Genomic DNA, 17,054 nt, shown 5'->3' with positions numbered 1-17,054 from the left:
GTAAAAAAATAGAAAAGAAAAGCTAATAGCTAGCTAAGTTTAATGTAAGCCAGTTATAAAATAAAAGTGATTTTTGTTGTTACATAGTTTTCTTAAATATTTAGAGATTATTTAGAGTTATTACTGTATCTCTGGGTGTCAGAGTGTACACAGTGAAAGTCAGTTTTTATTTGAGCAACGATTCCTTTATTAGTAACTAAATTGTATGTCAAAAAGATGATTTCATATTCCTTTGAGAAGATTTTAGTGGGTGGAATATCTGTGAATAATAGGTTTGGTAGAACTGGAGTACAGAGGAACTGTTTGAGATTTGGGTTAATTTCCGGACAAAAATGTTTGGTACTGTGTATGTCAGAATTAAAATCAATGAAAGAACTAATATGTAGTGGTGGTCACTGATTAAATAAAATGAGATTAATAATTTTGATTTGCTAATTAGGGAATTCAGAGGGTTGAAAAATTAACTCCGAGCAGTTTAACTCGTTTGCCTTTATAATTGAGATCAGGTCATCCTTCAGGCCTTTCATCTGTAGAATCTGTTTTTAAAAATTGATTTTTGGGGGCGCCTGGGTGGCTCAGTCATTAAGCGTCTGCCTTTGGCTCAGGTAGTGATCCCAGGGTGCTGGGATCGAGCCCCCATTGGGCTCCCTGCTCGGCAGAAGCCTGCTTCTCCCTCTCCCACTCCCCCTGCTTGTGTTCCCTCTCTCACTGTGTCTCTGTCAAATAAATAAAATCTTTAAAAATAAAAAAATAAAAATTGCTTTTTGGAGGGGGTACCTGGGTGGCTCAGTTGGTTAAGCATCTGACTTCGGCTGAGGTCATGATCTTGGGGTCTTGGGATCAAGCCCTGCGTCAGGTTCCCCACTCAGCAGCGAGTCTGTTTCTACCTCTCCCACTGACCCTCCCCCTGACTCGTGCACGCATGCAGGTGCACGCGTGCTCTCTCTCGCGCTCGCTCGCTCACTCTTGCTCTCACCCTCACTGTCTCTCAAATAAATAAAATCTTTAAAAAATAAAAGTTGATTTTCTTCAATATCAAAGACTAAATTATCTAAAGGAAGTGATTACTTTTCTAATTCCTTTCCTTTGCCTTGCTTTTTTATCTGCTATTACACCCATATTAGCAATGAATTTTTTCCCATTTTATTTTCAGTAAAACTACTTTGTATTTTACTTATGGTAGCTAGCTGCTTTCTTGAACTACATACTAATTTTGATTGAATTGATACATGTTAGAAAGAAATACTAAGTCCTATTTATCTTTAGTTGGAAAATATAATAACTTGAAATAGAGAATATTTAGAATTCTTTGTTTTAAGCCTGACATTCACTTCTTACTTTTCATGTAATTCTTGTTTTATTTATTTTTTATTTTTATTTTTTTAAAGATTTTATTTATTTATTTGACAGAGAGAGAGAGCGAGAGCAGGAACACAAGCAGGGGGAGTGGGAGAGGGAGAAGCAGGCTTCCTGCCGAGAAGGGAGCCCGATGTGGGACTCGATCCCAGGACCCTGGGATCATGACCTGAGCCGAAGGCAGACGCTTAACGACTGAGCCACCCAGGCGCCTGTAATTCTTGTTTTAGATACTACTTTTTTTACTTAGTGGAAAATACTTAGTGAATGTGATTGATGGCACTTTAATTTAATTTTGTCACTTTGTGTCTTCATGCTTAGGTTTATCACATTCTTCTTCTATCAGAAAAAACTGTTTACAGAATGATTCTGAAGAACCAACTGTGTCTTTAGCCAGCTCTTTTGGGACAATTCTGAGAAAAGTTTCCAATAATGGAACCAGTTCTAATAATAAAACAGTACCTCAGGATCTTGATTATAAAGAAACAAAAATTAGTAAGGAAAAACTGCAGTCATTTATAACCACAGAAACTGATTATCTGTCATCCGTGCAGGAAGAACCCTGTGAAGATGATGCAAAAAGTCAAAGAGTTTCAGATATAAAAGAAAAGGTCTTGCCTGCAGTAAGTCACCCTCCTGTGCCACATTCAGAAGTGGAAGGTGGTGGTATTCACTTTCAATCTCTGGAAAGCTTTTCATCTGACCATGATAATACCAGTCTGTTAACTCCTAGCTCCAGGGATCCTCCATCAAACCCGGTCATGATTTCTAGAGGAAAAGAATCATATAAAATGTCAGAGAAACTAAAATGTAAGAATCATGAAGCTGGTTTTGAATTAACCAAAAATATTTCCATGGAAAAGAATCAAATACATGTTTTAAATGCAAATTCTAAAAATGCTAAGCTGTTGTCAACTGAAAAATATGTAACAGTAGCATCACCTTCAATGAAGGTACAATTCAACCAAAATGCAAATCTCACTGCAATCCAAAAAGACCAAAAAGAAGCTACTTTAATTTCAAAAATAGCTGTCAGTCCAAACTCTGAAGAACTTTTCCCAGATGATAGTAATTTTGTCTTAGAGATAACTGATGAAAGTAATATTTCTGTTTTAGGAAATATTAAGGAACTTCATGATTCAGACCTCTGTTGTGTAAGAGAACCTGTTCTCAAGAACTCTACCACGGTGGTGTATACAGACAGAGATGACAAACAGGCGACCAAAGTGTCGATTATGAAAGACTTTGATTCATCAAACATAGATGATCTTACAGAAAAGAACAGAAATAGCATAAAGCAGCCACTAAAAATGACTCCAGATCAAGATTCAAAATCAGACATCACCTTGGATATAGTTAGGAAATCAAATGGAAATAATGATTACATGAATAATTGGTCAAAACTGTCAGATCCAATTTCAAATCACAGTTTTGGAAGTGGCTTCAGAACAGCTTCTAATAAAGAGATAAAACTCTCAGAACACAACATTAGGAAAAGTAAAATGCTCTTCAAAGATATTGAAGAACGTTATCCTACTAACTTAGCATGTATTGAAATTGTAAATACCTCATCATTAGAAAGTCAAAAGAAATTAAGCAAACCTCTTGCACTTGATCCACAGTCAATTAATAGTGTATCTGGGTTTGTGCAGAGTAGCACGTATGTTTCTAATAGTGAAAGTGGTCACACAGCTCCTCCAACTTTAAAGCGAGATTTTAATTCAAATCATAATTTAACACCTAGCCAAAAGGCAGAAATTACAGAACTTTCTACTATTTTGGAAGAATCAGGAAGTCAGTTTGAATTTACACAGTTTAGAAAACCAAGCCACATAATACAGAAAAATCCATTTGAAATGCCTGAAAACCAGCTGACTGTCTTGAATAGCACTTCTGAGGAATGCAAAGATACTGATCTTCATCTCACAATTAATGCCCCATCTATCATTCAGGTAGATAGCAGTAAGAAATTTGAAGGTATACTTGGAGGTAAGCAGAAGTTTGCTTGCTTGTCGAGAACCAACTGTAACAGAAGTGCTTCTGGCTATTTAACAGATAAAAATGAAGTGGAGTTTAGAGGCTTTTATTCTGCTCGTGGCACAAAACTGAATGTTAGTAGTGAAGCATTGCAAAAAGCTAAGAAACTGTTTAGTGACCTTGAGGATATCAGTGAGGAAACTTCTGTAGAAGTAGATACAATAAGTTTCTCCTCAAGTAAATGTAATGATTCTGCTGTTTCAATGATTCAGATAGAAGATTATAACAATGATAAAAATTTAAATGAGAAAAATAATAAAAGCCAACTAATACTAGAGAATAATATTGAAATGACTGCTGGCATTTTTGTTGAAGAAAATACTGAAGGTTACAAGAGAAATACAGAAAATGAAGATAACCAGTGTACTAGTGCCAGTGGAAATACTCATAACTTAGAATCTGTTGGCAGTGATTCAAGTAAAAATGATACAGTTGACATTCATGAAGAAGAAAACAGTTTGCCATGTATTGATCACAACATAGATCTAAAATTATCTAGCCAGTTTATGAAGGAGGGAAACACTCAAATTAAAGAAGGTTTGTCAGATTTAACCTGTTTGGAAGTTGCACGAGCTGAAGATACATTTCATGTTAATATGTCAGATAAGCAGCAATTCACAGCTAATACAATGAGGCAAAACATAAAAGATTTTGACATTTTTGATTTATCCTTTCAGACTGCAAGTGGGAAAAATATGAGGGTCTCCAAAGAGTCATTAAATAAAGTTATAAATCTCCTTGATCAAAAATGGACAGAAGAAGAATTGAATAACTTTTCAGATTCCTTGAATTCTGAATTACTTTCTGGCATAGATACCAACAAAATAGACATCTCAAGTCATGAGAAAACAGAAAATACTGAAAGAAAAGACAAAATAATGAAAGCAAGTGACCTAACTGGTACTGAAAATAAATTACTGACCCTCCAGCAAAGACCAGAAAGTGAAATCAAAAAGATCAAAGAACCTACTATGTTGGGTTTCCATACAGCTAGTGGGAAAAAAATAGAAATTGCAAAGGAATCTTTGGACAAAGTGAAAAATCTTTTTGATGAAAAAGAGCAGGATAATAGTGGAATCACTAATTTTAGCCTTCAAGGGGCAAAGATGTCCAAGGACAGAGAGGAATATAAAGATGGGCTTGAATTAGCATGTGAGACAATTGAATTAACAACTGCCCCAAAGTGTGAAGAAATGCAGAATTCTTTAGAGGAGAAAAAACTTGTTTCTAATGAGGTTGCAGTGGCACCCAGGCTCTTAAGTGATAATTTATACAAACAAACTGAAAATCTTAAAATATCAGATCGTGCCTCTCTGAAAGTTAAAGTACATGAAAATATAGAAAAAGAAACAGCAAAAAAGCCTACAATTTATATAAATCAACCCACTTACTCAGCCATTGAAAATTCACCTTTAGCATTTTACACAGGACATGGTAGAAAAATTTCTGTGAGTGAAGCTTCACTATTTGAAGCAAAAAAATGGCTTAGAGAAGGAGAATTGGATGATCAACCAGAAAAAATAAATGCTGCTAAGGTGATCTGTTTAAAAGAATATCCTGATGATTATGTAGAAAATCTTTCATGTGGAAATAGTTCAAGTAGTACCATAACTGAAAATGACAAAAATCATCTTTCTGAAAAACAAGGCCCAACTTATTTAAGTAATAGTACCATGTCAAACAGGTATTCATACCATTCAGATTTTTGTCATTCCAGTGAGGTATATAATAAATCAGAATATCTGTCAAAAAATAAAGTTGGTACTTCTGGTATTGAGCCAGTAATAAACAATGTTAAGGAGGGAGAAAACACTAGTTTTTCTGAAATGATGTCCACTGTAAGAGAAGCAGACACAGACCCACAAATTGTAAATGAAGATATTTGTGTTCAGAAACTTGTGACTAACTCTTCATGCAAAAATGAAAATACACCCATTAAAGTGGCCATATCTGACTCAGATAATTTTAATTCAATTCAAAAACTGAATCCTAATTCACATAATGCTGTACCTGCATACAGTACAGCAAGTGGTTTTGTTGCACACCAGTCAAAAGTGACAGAGGGATTTACAGACAACTGCAGTATGGTAACGAAGCAGAACACCAAGAGTAAATCAGACACTTACTATGCGAAAATTGTGTCAGGTTATCCTAACGCACTGGATGATTCGGAGGATATTATTTTTACGAACTCTCTGGATGATGCAGAACATGGTTCATCTTCACATAAGGTTTTTGCTGACATTCAAAGTGAAAAAACTTTACAACTTAACCAAAGTATATCTGGATTGGAGAAAGTTTCTGAAATACCACCTTGTCAGAATAATTCCAAAACTTCTGATATATGTAAACTTAGTACAGGGAAGCTTCCCAAGTCCGTCTCTTATACGAATGCTTGTGGGATTTTTAGCACAGCAAGTGGAAAATCTGTACAAGTATCAGATGCTGCATTACAAAAGGCAAGGCAGGTGTTTTCTAAGATAGAAGATAGTGCCAAGCAACTCTTTCCCAAAGTATCATTTAAAAATAATGAACATTCAGACAAGTTTGCAAATGAAGAAAATGCTATGCTACACACCTCCCAAAATTTACTATCATCTGCTGTCTTTGGATTTAGCACAGCAAGTGGGAAACAAGTTCCAGTTTCTGAAAGTGCCTTATGCAAAGTTAAGGGAATGTTAGAAGAATTCGATCTGATCAGAACTGAATGTGGTCTTCAGCATTCATCTACATCTAGACAAGATGTATCAAAAATACCTCCTCCCTCTTGTATTGATAAGAGAACCCCAGAACATTGTGGCAACTCCAAATTGGAAAAGGCCTACAATAAATTTAAATTATCAAGTAACTGTAACGTTGAGAGTGGTTCTTCAGAAAATCATTGCTCCATTAAAGTTTCTCCATGTCCCTCTCAGCTGAAGCAAGACAAACAGCAATTGCTACTGGGAAGCAAAGTATCTCTTGTTGAGAACGTTCATCTTTTGGGAAAAGAACAAGCTTTACCTAAAAATACAAAAACAGAAATTGGGAAAACTGAAACTTTTCCTAATCTTCCTGTGAAAACAAATACAGAAATTTGTTCTACTTACTCCAAGGATCCAAAAAACTATTTGGAAACAGAAACGGTAGAGATTGCCAAAGCTTTTATGGAAGATGGTGAGCTGACAGATTCTGAACTGCTAAGTCACACCAAACACTCTCTTTTTACACGCCAAAACACTGAGGAAATGGTTTTGTTAAATTCAAGAATTGGAAAAAGAAGAGGAGATGCACTTGTCTCAGTTGGTAAGTCTTTTTTTCCTTTTAGGTTGCCAGTCACTTAAAATTAAGTCCTTAAAAATCATGGAATGCTAGCTTAAAGCAATTCAGGTTTTATAAGTTACATTTTTATAGACTTTTATGTATAGTTTAGGCGAAGGTGATTTCACTCTTGATATCTCTGAGTCTGTACTAAGAAACATGTTTTGAGGCTCTTTTAATGTATTTTTAGAGACTATTAGTCTAGTTATAACTGAGAAATTACTGTTAAAGGTTTGTTTCCCTAGAAAATCTGAAACTTCTATCCTTATAACAGCCTGCATAATACAACTTAGTTACTGTTTTACAAATGAATATGAATATGTATATAGAGAGAGCACACAGAGGTTCCGACTCTGGCTCTTATGAACTTTAAAAATAGGTTTCAGCTAAAGGTGGTGGTTTGCCTCCTGTTTTTTCATCTAGGAAGTATTCTAAAATCAGTTATTTTTAGCAGATAGCATTCTGGTCTTAATGCTATTTGGACTATAGTCTAACTTCTCTTTTAAATGTATATGTAGCAACTTAGTTTAATTAGGTTATTGGAGGTGTGATTTTTTTTTCCTGTTAGTATCTCTGACAAGGAATAATCTTAAATAATTGAATCTGTTGATCAAATACAATTAAAGTAAATGCCATAACTAAACTCTCCTGCTTTTAAGTGGATCATCTTAAATAATAGCTCCTTTTAAAAAACTATAAACTCATAGAATTAAGTTATCACAGGTCTTGTTCAGTCTCTTCAGATTACAGGGGAAGACATTGAAGGCAGTCAGTTCACTCTTCCACTTGGTGCCTTCAGTAACTCTGCCGGGTACAGATTTGCTTGTTATCCAGGTCATATTCTGTGCCAAGTTTATGTTATGGGAATAGTAGTAAGTTTATGATACTTACCTTAAACTATTGCTGTGCTCTAGTGAAAAGTCTGAAATGCAGATGCTTTAAGAGATTCACAGTTGTTTTATGGAAAATAGTGGCTTTATAGGAACCCATTTTGTTCATGTGTATTCCCAAGTGGGTTGGCCTGCTTAGAAAAAAAACAACAACTCAGACTTCTAATAAATGTTCTCAACAGCATCACCATTTAATTTCCCTCACCTCTATTATATATAAATATATAGCTTAATCAGCTTCTGGTTACTTGAATAGTACAGGCCCTTGTTAAACAATTAAATCACTTCATAATCTAACACTTGATAAAGCCTTCCATAGACATTTTTATTTCTTATTAAATTCTACAAATTCACTCCCTTTAATAAAGCATCAAAAAGCAAGGTACCTATTATCACATATTATCTCAGTATGACATGAACATATATAACTCGAATTATGGTTTAATTTTACTCTCAGCCTTTGTAGAAATTTTAAATAAGTAATACTTTTACTAATATTTTAATGTAATTTTGGTAATTTTAAAGTCTTTTCTTCTACTCTAATTCAAGGACCAACATAATAAATTCCTTCTCAAGTTTAATGCAGAAAGAGTTTTACTTAAGAAATTTTGTTTGTCCATATTTCCAGTAAACCTACAGTTACATTCAGTGCCAGTTTATTTTATTAAAAGGTAGTGTATCTTTGGTAACTGGTAACATGTTTTTATCCCCAGACCCTGTTAGATAGTGGTGTTTTAAATGGTTAAAAAAAATTGATATTGAAAAATGCATTGTCTCTTTCAAAATAGAATGGTTGCTATTTAAATTATAATTATTATGTGTTTTTTGCCTAATAAATTGTAAGAGTTCTGTAGTTTTAAAAAAATGGACTGTGTAGGCTTTGGAAAAATAAAATTGATACTATTTGCTTTAAAAACATGTATGGAAATTTCTTTTTAGGAGAACCCCCAATTAAAAGAAACTTGTTAAATGAATTCGACAGGATAATGAAAAATCAAGAAAAATCCTTAAAAGCTTCGAAAAGCACTCCAGATGGTAAAGTTTGCTTTGTATTCATATCTTTTCCCTCTCTGTAGGTACCACACACAGTATTTTTAAGTTCTTTTTCTAAGCTTTTTTGAGTATATAGATAATTGGACAAGACTTTTACAGTGTGGTTTGCTAAAGATACATCTTGCTTTGTTATGTGAGCTCTTCTTTCATAACACCTAGTATGATGTGGAGGTTCTCCAAAATTGGGAAGCATGAAGTGATTATAGAATAATGACTTTTTAAATAGAAAAGCTATAAAAATTTAGGAAGATCTTAGTGTAATAATTTAAAGCTTAGATTCTGGAATCCAGTCAAGCTTTTGACTGACCTTCACCATTTCACCAAAATCACTCTTTCCTAAGTCACATGATGATCTCCATATTGGCAAATCCAGCAGCCATTTCTGTGTCATTTGGCTCCATCTTTCAGCCACATTAGATAGTTGGTCACTCACATGCTCTTGGTTCTCCTCCTGCGTAGCCACTTCTTCATTGTCTTTGCTGGCTCTTCCTTATTCATTCCTTTCTCTAAACATAGGAGTGCCCCATGGCTCTGTTCTCAGAGCTCTTCTCTGCCTAAACTTCAGTGACTACCAAAATTGAATCTGCAGGCTTAACCTGTCCTGGAACTCCAAACTTAATCATTCATTTGCCCTTGAACTTTTGTACTTATTATTACTAATAAGCATTTCCAAGTCACCACAGCCAGTGCTGAACTCCTGATTCCATCCCTGTCCCAAACCCACTCTTCCTTGTTCTTTCCTTTCTCATGCCATTCTGCCAATTGATACATCAAAACCTTAATGTCCTCGTTTACTCTTTTGTTTCCTCATACTCCACACGCAGCCCATCAACAAGTCCTATAGGTTCTACCTTTGAAATATAACAAGAATCTGACCATTTCTTCTCACCTCTGCCCCTGCCACCTTCATCCAAGCCACAATCATAGCTTCTAACTCATCTCTCTGTTTCTGCCTCTGCCCCTCCTCCAGGCTCTCAACATAGCAGCCAGAATCATCCTGGTAACAAAAAGGTCAGATCATGCCCCTTCAGTGCTTAAAACTCTCCATGGCTTCCTATCTCATTACCATGGAATACTTAAAAATAAATAAAACATGTAACTATTGCTCGCTATATACTTGGTTCCTGGGTTTGGAAAGGAAGAATTCAGATAGTGAGGGATAAACATATTGGACTGTAGAGGCTTAGTTCTGAAACACATGGGATAAATCCCACAATAAATCTTTGATGACTATGTAGAGATCTTTCTCCTTTTTTTATTTTTTTAATTTTATTTTATTATGTTATGTTAGTCACACATCATTAGTTTTTGATGTAGTGTTCCATGATTCATTGTTTGCATATAACACCCAGTGCTCCATTCAATACATGCCCTCTTTAATACCCATCACCGGGCTAACCCATCCTCCCCACCCCCCTCCCCGCTAAAACCCTCAGTTTGTTTCTCAGAGTCCATAGTATCTCATGGTTCGTCTCCCCCTCCGATTCCCCCCCCTTCATTTTTGCCTTCCTACTATCTTCCTGTTTTTTTTTTTTTTTAACATATAATGTATTATTTGTTTCAGAGGTACAGGTCTGTGATTCATCAGTCTTACACAATTCATGGCGCTCACCATAGCACATACCCTCCCCAATGTCTATCACCCAGCCACCCCATCCCTCCCACCTCCCACCACTCCAGCAACCCTCAGTTTGTTTCCTGAGATTAAGAATTCCTCATATCAGTGTTTCTCCTTTTTTATGGTTGCATAGTACTTGATCATGTGGCTGTATCAATGTATTCTAGTTTATTCAACCAATCCCCTACTAATGAACTAGTTGAAGGTTTAAGAACTACAAGTTGCGGGGTGCCTGGGTGGCTCAGTTGGTTAAGTGTCCCATTCGTGGTTTCTGCTCAGGTAATGATCTCATGGGTCATGAGGTTGAGCCTTGCGTCAGGCTCTGTGCTCAGTGGGGAGTCTGCTTGATGTTCCCTCCCTCCCTCTTCCTCTGCCCCTCCCCCCACTCATGCTCAACGTTCTTTCTGTCTTGCTCTCTAAAATAAATAAATCTTAAAAAAAAAAAAGTACAAATTGCATACCGAGAATAATATCTAAAGTTTGGCTTGTAAAACCTTCATAAGACTAAATTTTAAATTCGGTATTTGCATGGTAATTAGCTAACACTTTTGAGTTATGATTAACATCAGCTGATTAAATTTATAATGATTTCCTTTATATGTTTACACTGAGTTATTTGGTATATAGTCATCAATTTGTGAGTCAAATATTTCAAGTCTATAATATCAAAATTTTTATGTAAATATTTATAGTAATGTGTGATAAACAGGCATACAAAATAAAATCCCGCATTAGATTTTCATTAATACATAATGTAAAATACATTTTCATTAATACATAATGTGAAATATTTTTCTAGGCATCCTAAAAGACAGAAGCTTGTTTATGCATCATATTTCTTTAGAGCCAATTACCTGTGGACCGTTTCGGTAAGAGATACTTTGTTTGTTTTTTAATTCTAATAAAATTTAGGAAAGGTATGGTTTTTGAAGGTAAATATTTCTAAAAATAATAATGGCACTAATATGCAATAAAGAAGTGAACACTTCCCTCTTTGAAAGTCTGCAAGTTAAGTAAGTGTACTTTGGTAGTACTTTATAGTGCTATTCATACTATTATCTCATTTTTCAGTTTCTTAACATCTTTGGAAAGTAGACAAAGGTTTTATTCCAACTTTATGGATAAGAGAGATTAAGAGAGAATAAGAAAATTACTGAAAATCAATTTCAAATATATCAAAAAAGATGGCATATATTGAAAATACTCTCTTACCTCTTCTCCCTCTCAAAACCGTACCCAAATTACTAAGAGATTTTTTTTAACTTATAAATCCACAAGGACAATGATCGGAGAAAAAAACAACAAATTTTGGAAGCCAAAAAGCATGAAAGACTTAGCCCTTAGAAAGCTAAAACCTCACATTAGAGCAAGCAGAGAAGCTACCCAATTTCCCCTAAAGAACCCAAGAAAGACTCAAATTGGCAGCAGCATGTTCTTCTGAAGGTGAGGTAGAAAATAGATCAGTTGAAAACCCCTCCCCCACTACAGGCAGCCAGTTATCCCTTTTGTGCCAGAAGACCAGAAGGTTATTGTCTGGAAAAGATGAATTGGAGGGATTCTGAATTGGGAGGGTGAAGACACAGCAGGCACAGTTGAGGGGAGGTACTGAAAACAGAGATTAAGTAAAAAATCTGTTTATCGAGTAATGAGACTCCCAAGCCTCCTTCCCACACTTGGCTCCCAAATACTGGCAGCCAGGCCTCTAGGCAGAAGACTGGAAGATTTTTTTTCTGGGGAACATGACAGCTCAATAGAAAAGACTACAGGGGCACCTGGGTGGCTCAGTCGTTAAGCGTCTGCCTTTAGCTTGGGTCATGATCCCGGGGTTGAGCCCCACATCAGGCTCCCTGCTCAGCGAGGAGCCTGCTTCTCCCTCTCCCACTCCCCCTGCTTGTGTTCCCTCTCTCGCTTTGTCTCTGTCAAAAAATGAATAAAAAATCTTTAAAAAAAAAAAAGAAAAGACTACAAATACACTCAAATGAAACTGCATAGCCATGGCACCGGTTGGTGATGACAACAACTGACGAACCCCACAGCACACACTTCACTCTTAAAAAAGGAGAGAATCAAGGATCACTAGTTATTGGAAGAAAGCCTCTGTGAAAGATAATATCCATAGTACAAAAACAAACAAAAAAGAAAGGAACTTAGAGGAAATAGATCATGCAAGGAAGTGAATGAAGTTTCAAAAAAACTAATATTCTCGGGATAGAGAACATATTGCATCCTTAAAATAAGAACAAGTTGTTGTAAAAAGAGTTCTTATAAATTAAAACTATGATGACAAATTAACTCAGTAGAAGTAATAGAAGATAAAAGTTATGAAACCTCCAAAAATATAGAATAAAGAGATGAAAGAAGAAAAGATAATTAGAAAATTCAGTCCTATGGGCCTAACATCTGAAAATTTGGAGTTTGAGAAAGAAGGAACAAAGGAGAAGTGAAGAGAAATTTTCAAAGAAACAATTCAAGATACTTTATCCATACTGAAGGACAAGAGTTTGATTAAAAGGGCCCTCTGAATGAGCACATGAATAAAAATGCCTCACATTAAGGCTCATCCTTGTGAAATTTTAGAACGATAAGGGCAAAGGGAAACCTTAAATTTTCCAGCGAGCCAAAAATCAGGTTTCAAAGTTGCAAGAGTCAACGGTATAAATTCTCTCGCCATTAACATTGGATGCTAGAAGATTATGGATTCTATAATGTATACTACAGAGCAGTGCCTTTAAAATTCTGAGAGAAAATTATTTCCAGCCTAGAATCCTATCACTGACCAAAATATCAAAGAAGTGTGAGGTGGACATTTTTCAGATGCAGAGTACCAAAAGGTGTATCTCCCATTATTTTTCTCCAGAAGCTCACAAAACCAGTACATAACAAAGAGGGAGGAAGAGGTGAGATTGAAGAAACAGGAATTGAACATAGAGAGGCAGAGGGAATCCCCCAGGCAGATGGTGCTGAGGGGAGATCCCAGAATGATAGCTGTGTCGCTAAGCCCAGACAGGCAGCTAGACCATTTTGGAACAGAAAAATAGAGCCCTGGGGAAGTCTGCTTGTAAGATAAAATTGAAGCAGAACCTGAAGTCTTAATGCGGTAAGAAGCTTCTTGGTAAAGATGGTAGATTGAACATACTCACATAACTTCCATTGCCTTCCAGAGTTTTACCAAAACCACAGTGAGTAAACTTACACTCAAGACAGGGAGAACAGGAGAGGGGACCACAGTGGCTGTTTTTCAAAGCATATGGGAAAAAACAGATTCAGAATCATAATGGGGAGAGGAAAGAATCAACTGTGTTACATGGGAGAAGCCTCAAAAGCTGAGGAATTCATGAATCTTCAGAATTGGTGATGACAAAGGAAGGAGCCAGAACAAGGGTGCAGGTTGAAAATACATCGCCTCCACTCCATGAAGCTAGACAACTACCTCTTGTCCACTCTAACAGAAGACCAGGGCTAATTCTCCAGGGAGGATACATAATTAAATATTGACAATCAAATACATAACTTGGGAAGATGGGGAGGCGAGAAAGGAAGGAAGGAAGTTTAGTAAAGTAGAAGTGGTGACAAAGAGCTAAATCATCATTTTCCAAGTGGCTCTTCAAGAAGCAGCAGTTACAGAGATGTCACTGAGGGATAATGGATGTGAATATCATAGAAGCATCTAAAATTGTAGAAAGCAGTTGTGAAAACTTCTATCTGGTAAATTTTTTAGCCCAGGACTATGGTTTAGATTGTGTTTAATGTTACCCTTTCAAAAATAACTATTTGTGGCATTGTTGAAAACATTCATTGACCTGCACTTCTGCCAGCAGGCTACTAATATACATGTTTTGAATGTAGAAACCCAGGTGATTTTTTTATTTGTTTTCATTTTCAAAAACAGGTTGTAATGTTAAAAATAAAGTAAAAGCTTATTTATCTACATATTACCTTAATTTACACATATGATGAGAAAATAGTCCTGTGCATTTAAGTAAGCATGCATAAATTCCTAAGGATCTTATTTATATTGTGCAGATAGATATAAAGATAAGTAAATCTACCTCAGATTTCTGGCTAGTCTTGGAGCCAGGCATGAAAAGAATTACTGTGATATAAGTACTTAAGTAGGTATAACAAAGTGATGTGACAGCATAGAAAAATTGGCAGTTAATTATGCGGCAGAAGCTTAACAACAGTTCTTCAGACAGAATGTAAGGGGTGTTTAGGTGAGGAGGGCGCTCCACACTCTGGAAAGAGTAGGAAGTTACATGGCTTTCCTCACGGGATTCAGCAGGCTGGGGTGCTGTGGGGACTGGGAGGAAACAAAAAAAATGGGTAGGTTAGGACCTATAAATAGGAAGCCTCCTGTGTCATTTCTGACAAGTTGAAACTTGGATAGTGACTGTTTGTCTGTGGAAGTTTCTAAGAGCAGCATAACCAGATTTGTGTTTTAGAAATAGACCAAAGTGAAACTGTCATGAGGAGATTAGTAAGGAAGTGAAGATTTCAACTTAACACAGGTGCTAGAGCAGAGAGTAGAATATGGGTGGGAGATAAGAGTCAAGATTTGGCCAGATAATGGGTATACTGGGAGTGGCAGGGTATCTCCACTTACATTCAGTAGACATCTTGGTCATAACCTACAAAGTAAACTCCTCATTTTCACAGGATTTTTAATATTTCAAAACAAGGGAGTACAAAATCAATGAAAACAAGTTTTGGGGCAGAAGGTTTATGCATTCTTAGGCACTAGATCTCTCAATCATCCATTCAGGGAAATCAGTCCAGCAATTGCCCCCCTCTCTCCTGCATTGATACTGTCTTCCTCTCTATTGGGTCAGTCCCATTAGTCAGGTAGTTGATATAAGTCTCCATCTTAACAAGAAACACCTTTCTCGATTCCTCTTATCCCACCAATCCATTTCCTTACCCACTTAAAGCACAACTCATTAGAATGATCTCCACTCATGTTCTCTACTTCATCTCTTCCCCTTCTCTCCTGAACCCACCTCATTCTCTGATCACTGTGCACTACCCCTTGTTAAGATTGCCAGTTACCCCCATATTGCTGAATTTTATCAGCTCTCCATCCTCCTATTAACCCAGCATTCACATAGTTAATCACTCCTGCCTTTTAAACAGTTTCTTTACTCTAACTTCTGGGACCTCTCTCTTCTCCTCCTTCCCATTGGCTATTCTTTCTCTTTTGCTGGTTCTTCTCTTAACCACTAAATGTTAAATTCCCTCATGGCTCAGCTCCAGGTGGCTTCCCTTCCTGACCTTCCTCTTTAGTAGCTACCTCATCCACTCTCATGACTTTATATACCATCTCTTTACTGATGGCTCCAAAATTAATGTCATAAGCCTGAATTTCTTCCCTGAACAACATATGCATTCATCTAGTTACCTACTTGACATTTTTATTTGGGTGACTAATAGACATCTCAAACTTAACAGCTTCCCCTAATCTGTTTTCCTGTAAAAGTCTAACAACTCTGCTTTCAAAATACACTCATACCCTAGGACAGAGAGTGTCGTTTCTGTACTCAAAAACTAATCCATGACTTCCCATCTCAGGGTACAACTGGGGAGTCCTTACCCCAGGGTGTACAGGTTCTCCATGATCTGGCCTTTTTGCTCTCTTTCCAGTCTCACCGGCTGACTTTCCCTTCTCGCTCTGTTCCAGTTGTGCTTGTGCCTAGCCTACCACATGATGTGCACTCTGCCTGCGGCACCCTTCTCCCAAATACCTAGGTGGCTTTATCTCCCACTTCCTTCAGGGCTCTGTGCAAATGTCACCTTATCAGTAATGTTTTCCTCACCAACCTGTATAAAATAATATTTATTTAATTCTGCTGGACACTCCCTGCCCCCCTTACCATGCTTTTAATGTTCCCTATAGCATTGAATACCAATATTTGTTTGTCTGCTTCCCTCCGCTAGAATATAAACCCTGTGATTTTGTTTTGTTCCCATTTTATCTTCCAGCCAAAACAGTGTCTAGCACACATAGTCAGAACTCATTAAATATTTAATGGTGAGGGGCTCCTCGGTGGCTCAGTCCACTAAGTGTCTTAACTCTTGATCTCAGCTCAGATCTTAATCTCAGGGTCTTGAGTTCAAGCCCCACCTTGGGCTCCACACTGGATGTGGAGTCTACTTAAAAAATAAATAAAAATAAAATATTTGATGGCTATTTGATGACTGAATAAATGAGTTCTAGGGTAACTTTAAGTTCCAGGGATTCAGGTTTGAATAAAAGGAAGTATGGGATTTTCAACAAAATACCAAATATGAGAAAGAACATGTATGCTAAGGAAGGTGATTAATTTTGGACATGTTGAGTTTGAGATGAGTGTGGAACATCAAGGTAGAGGTATATGGTGCTATACAAGGTTCAAAGTACAGGAATAACACCTGGGGCAAAGTCGGGCATGAAGATACAGATTAATATTTTTGTTAGATGATAATTTAAGCATTTGAAATGACTCACATCACCCAGGGAAAATGTCTAGGGAAGAAATCCAAGTTTAGAGATGGGAATTTTTTTTAAGAGAAAGAGGAAAAACCAGCAAAAGAAAGAAAAAGAGAGAGAAAGAAACAAACGAACACACAATTTTAAGAAGTCAGTTGTCAGAGGCCAGGTAGAATGAGTTTACACAGGAAGTTGAATTTGTGTGTAGGCACTTGGGAGGTGATTAGCAACTTTGTTGAGAACAATTTCTGTAGAACAGTGGGAGAAATGAGCGTTCCATGAATGGAAATTGAGGAAGTGAAAATAGCTAGTTTAGGTTACATGTTTGGGAAGATTG

General features: G+C 36.6%; 1 protein-coding gene across 1 annotated transcript in view; it reads left to right on the top strand.

Annotated features, from left to right (window-relative positions):
• BRCA2 (BRCA2 DNA repair associated) overlaps nt 1-17,054 on the top strand; it is a 60,771-nt gene that overhangs the window by 15,387 nt on the left and 28,330 nt on the right. The window contains exons 11-13 of the mRNA XM_032403229.1: nt 1,678-6,678; nt 8,523-8,618; nt 11,054-11,123. Of these exons, the coding sequence (XP_032259120.1) occupies nt 1,678-6,678; nt 8,523-8,618; nt 11,054-11,123 (5,167 nt within the window). The remainder of the gene's footprint in view (nt 1-1,677; nt 6,679-8,522; nt 8,619-11,053; nt 11,124-17,054) is intronic.

The sequence above is a fragment of the Phoca vitulina genome, unplaced genomic scaffold (genome assembly GCF_004348235.1).
Source record: "Phoca vitulina isolate PV1807 unplaced genomic scaffold, GSC_HSeal_1.0 scaffold5, whole genome shotgun sequence".
NCBI classification, from domain to species: Eukaryota; Metazoa; Chordata; class Mammalia; order Carnivora; family Phocidae; genus Phoca; species Phoca vitulina.
The sequence above is the reverse complement of the archived record's forward strand: the minus strand, read 5'-3'. Positions and strand labels throughout refer to the sequence as shown.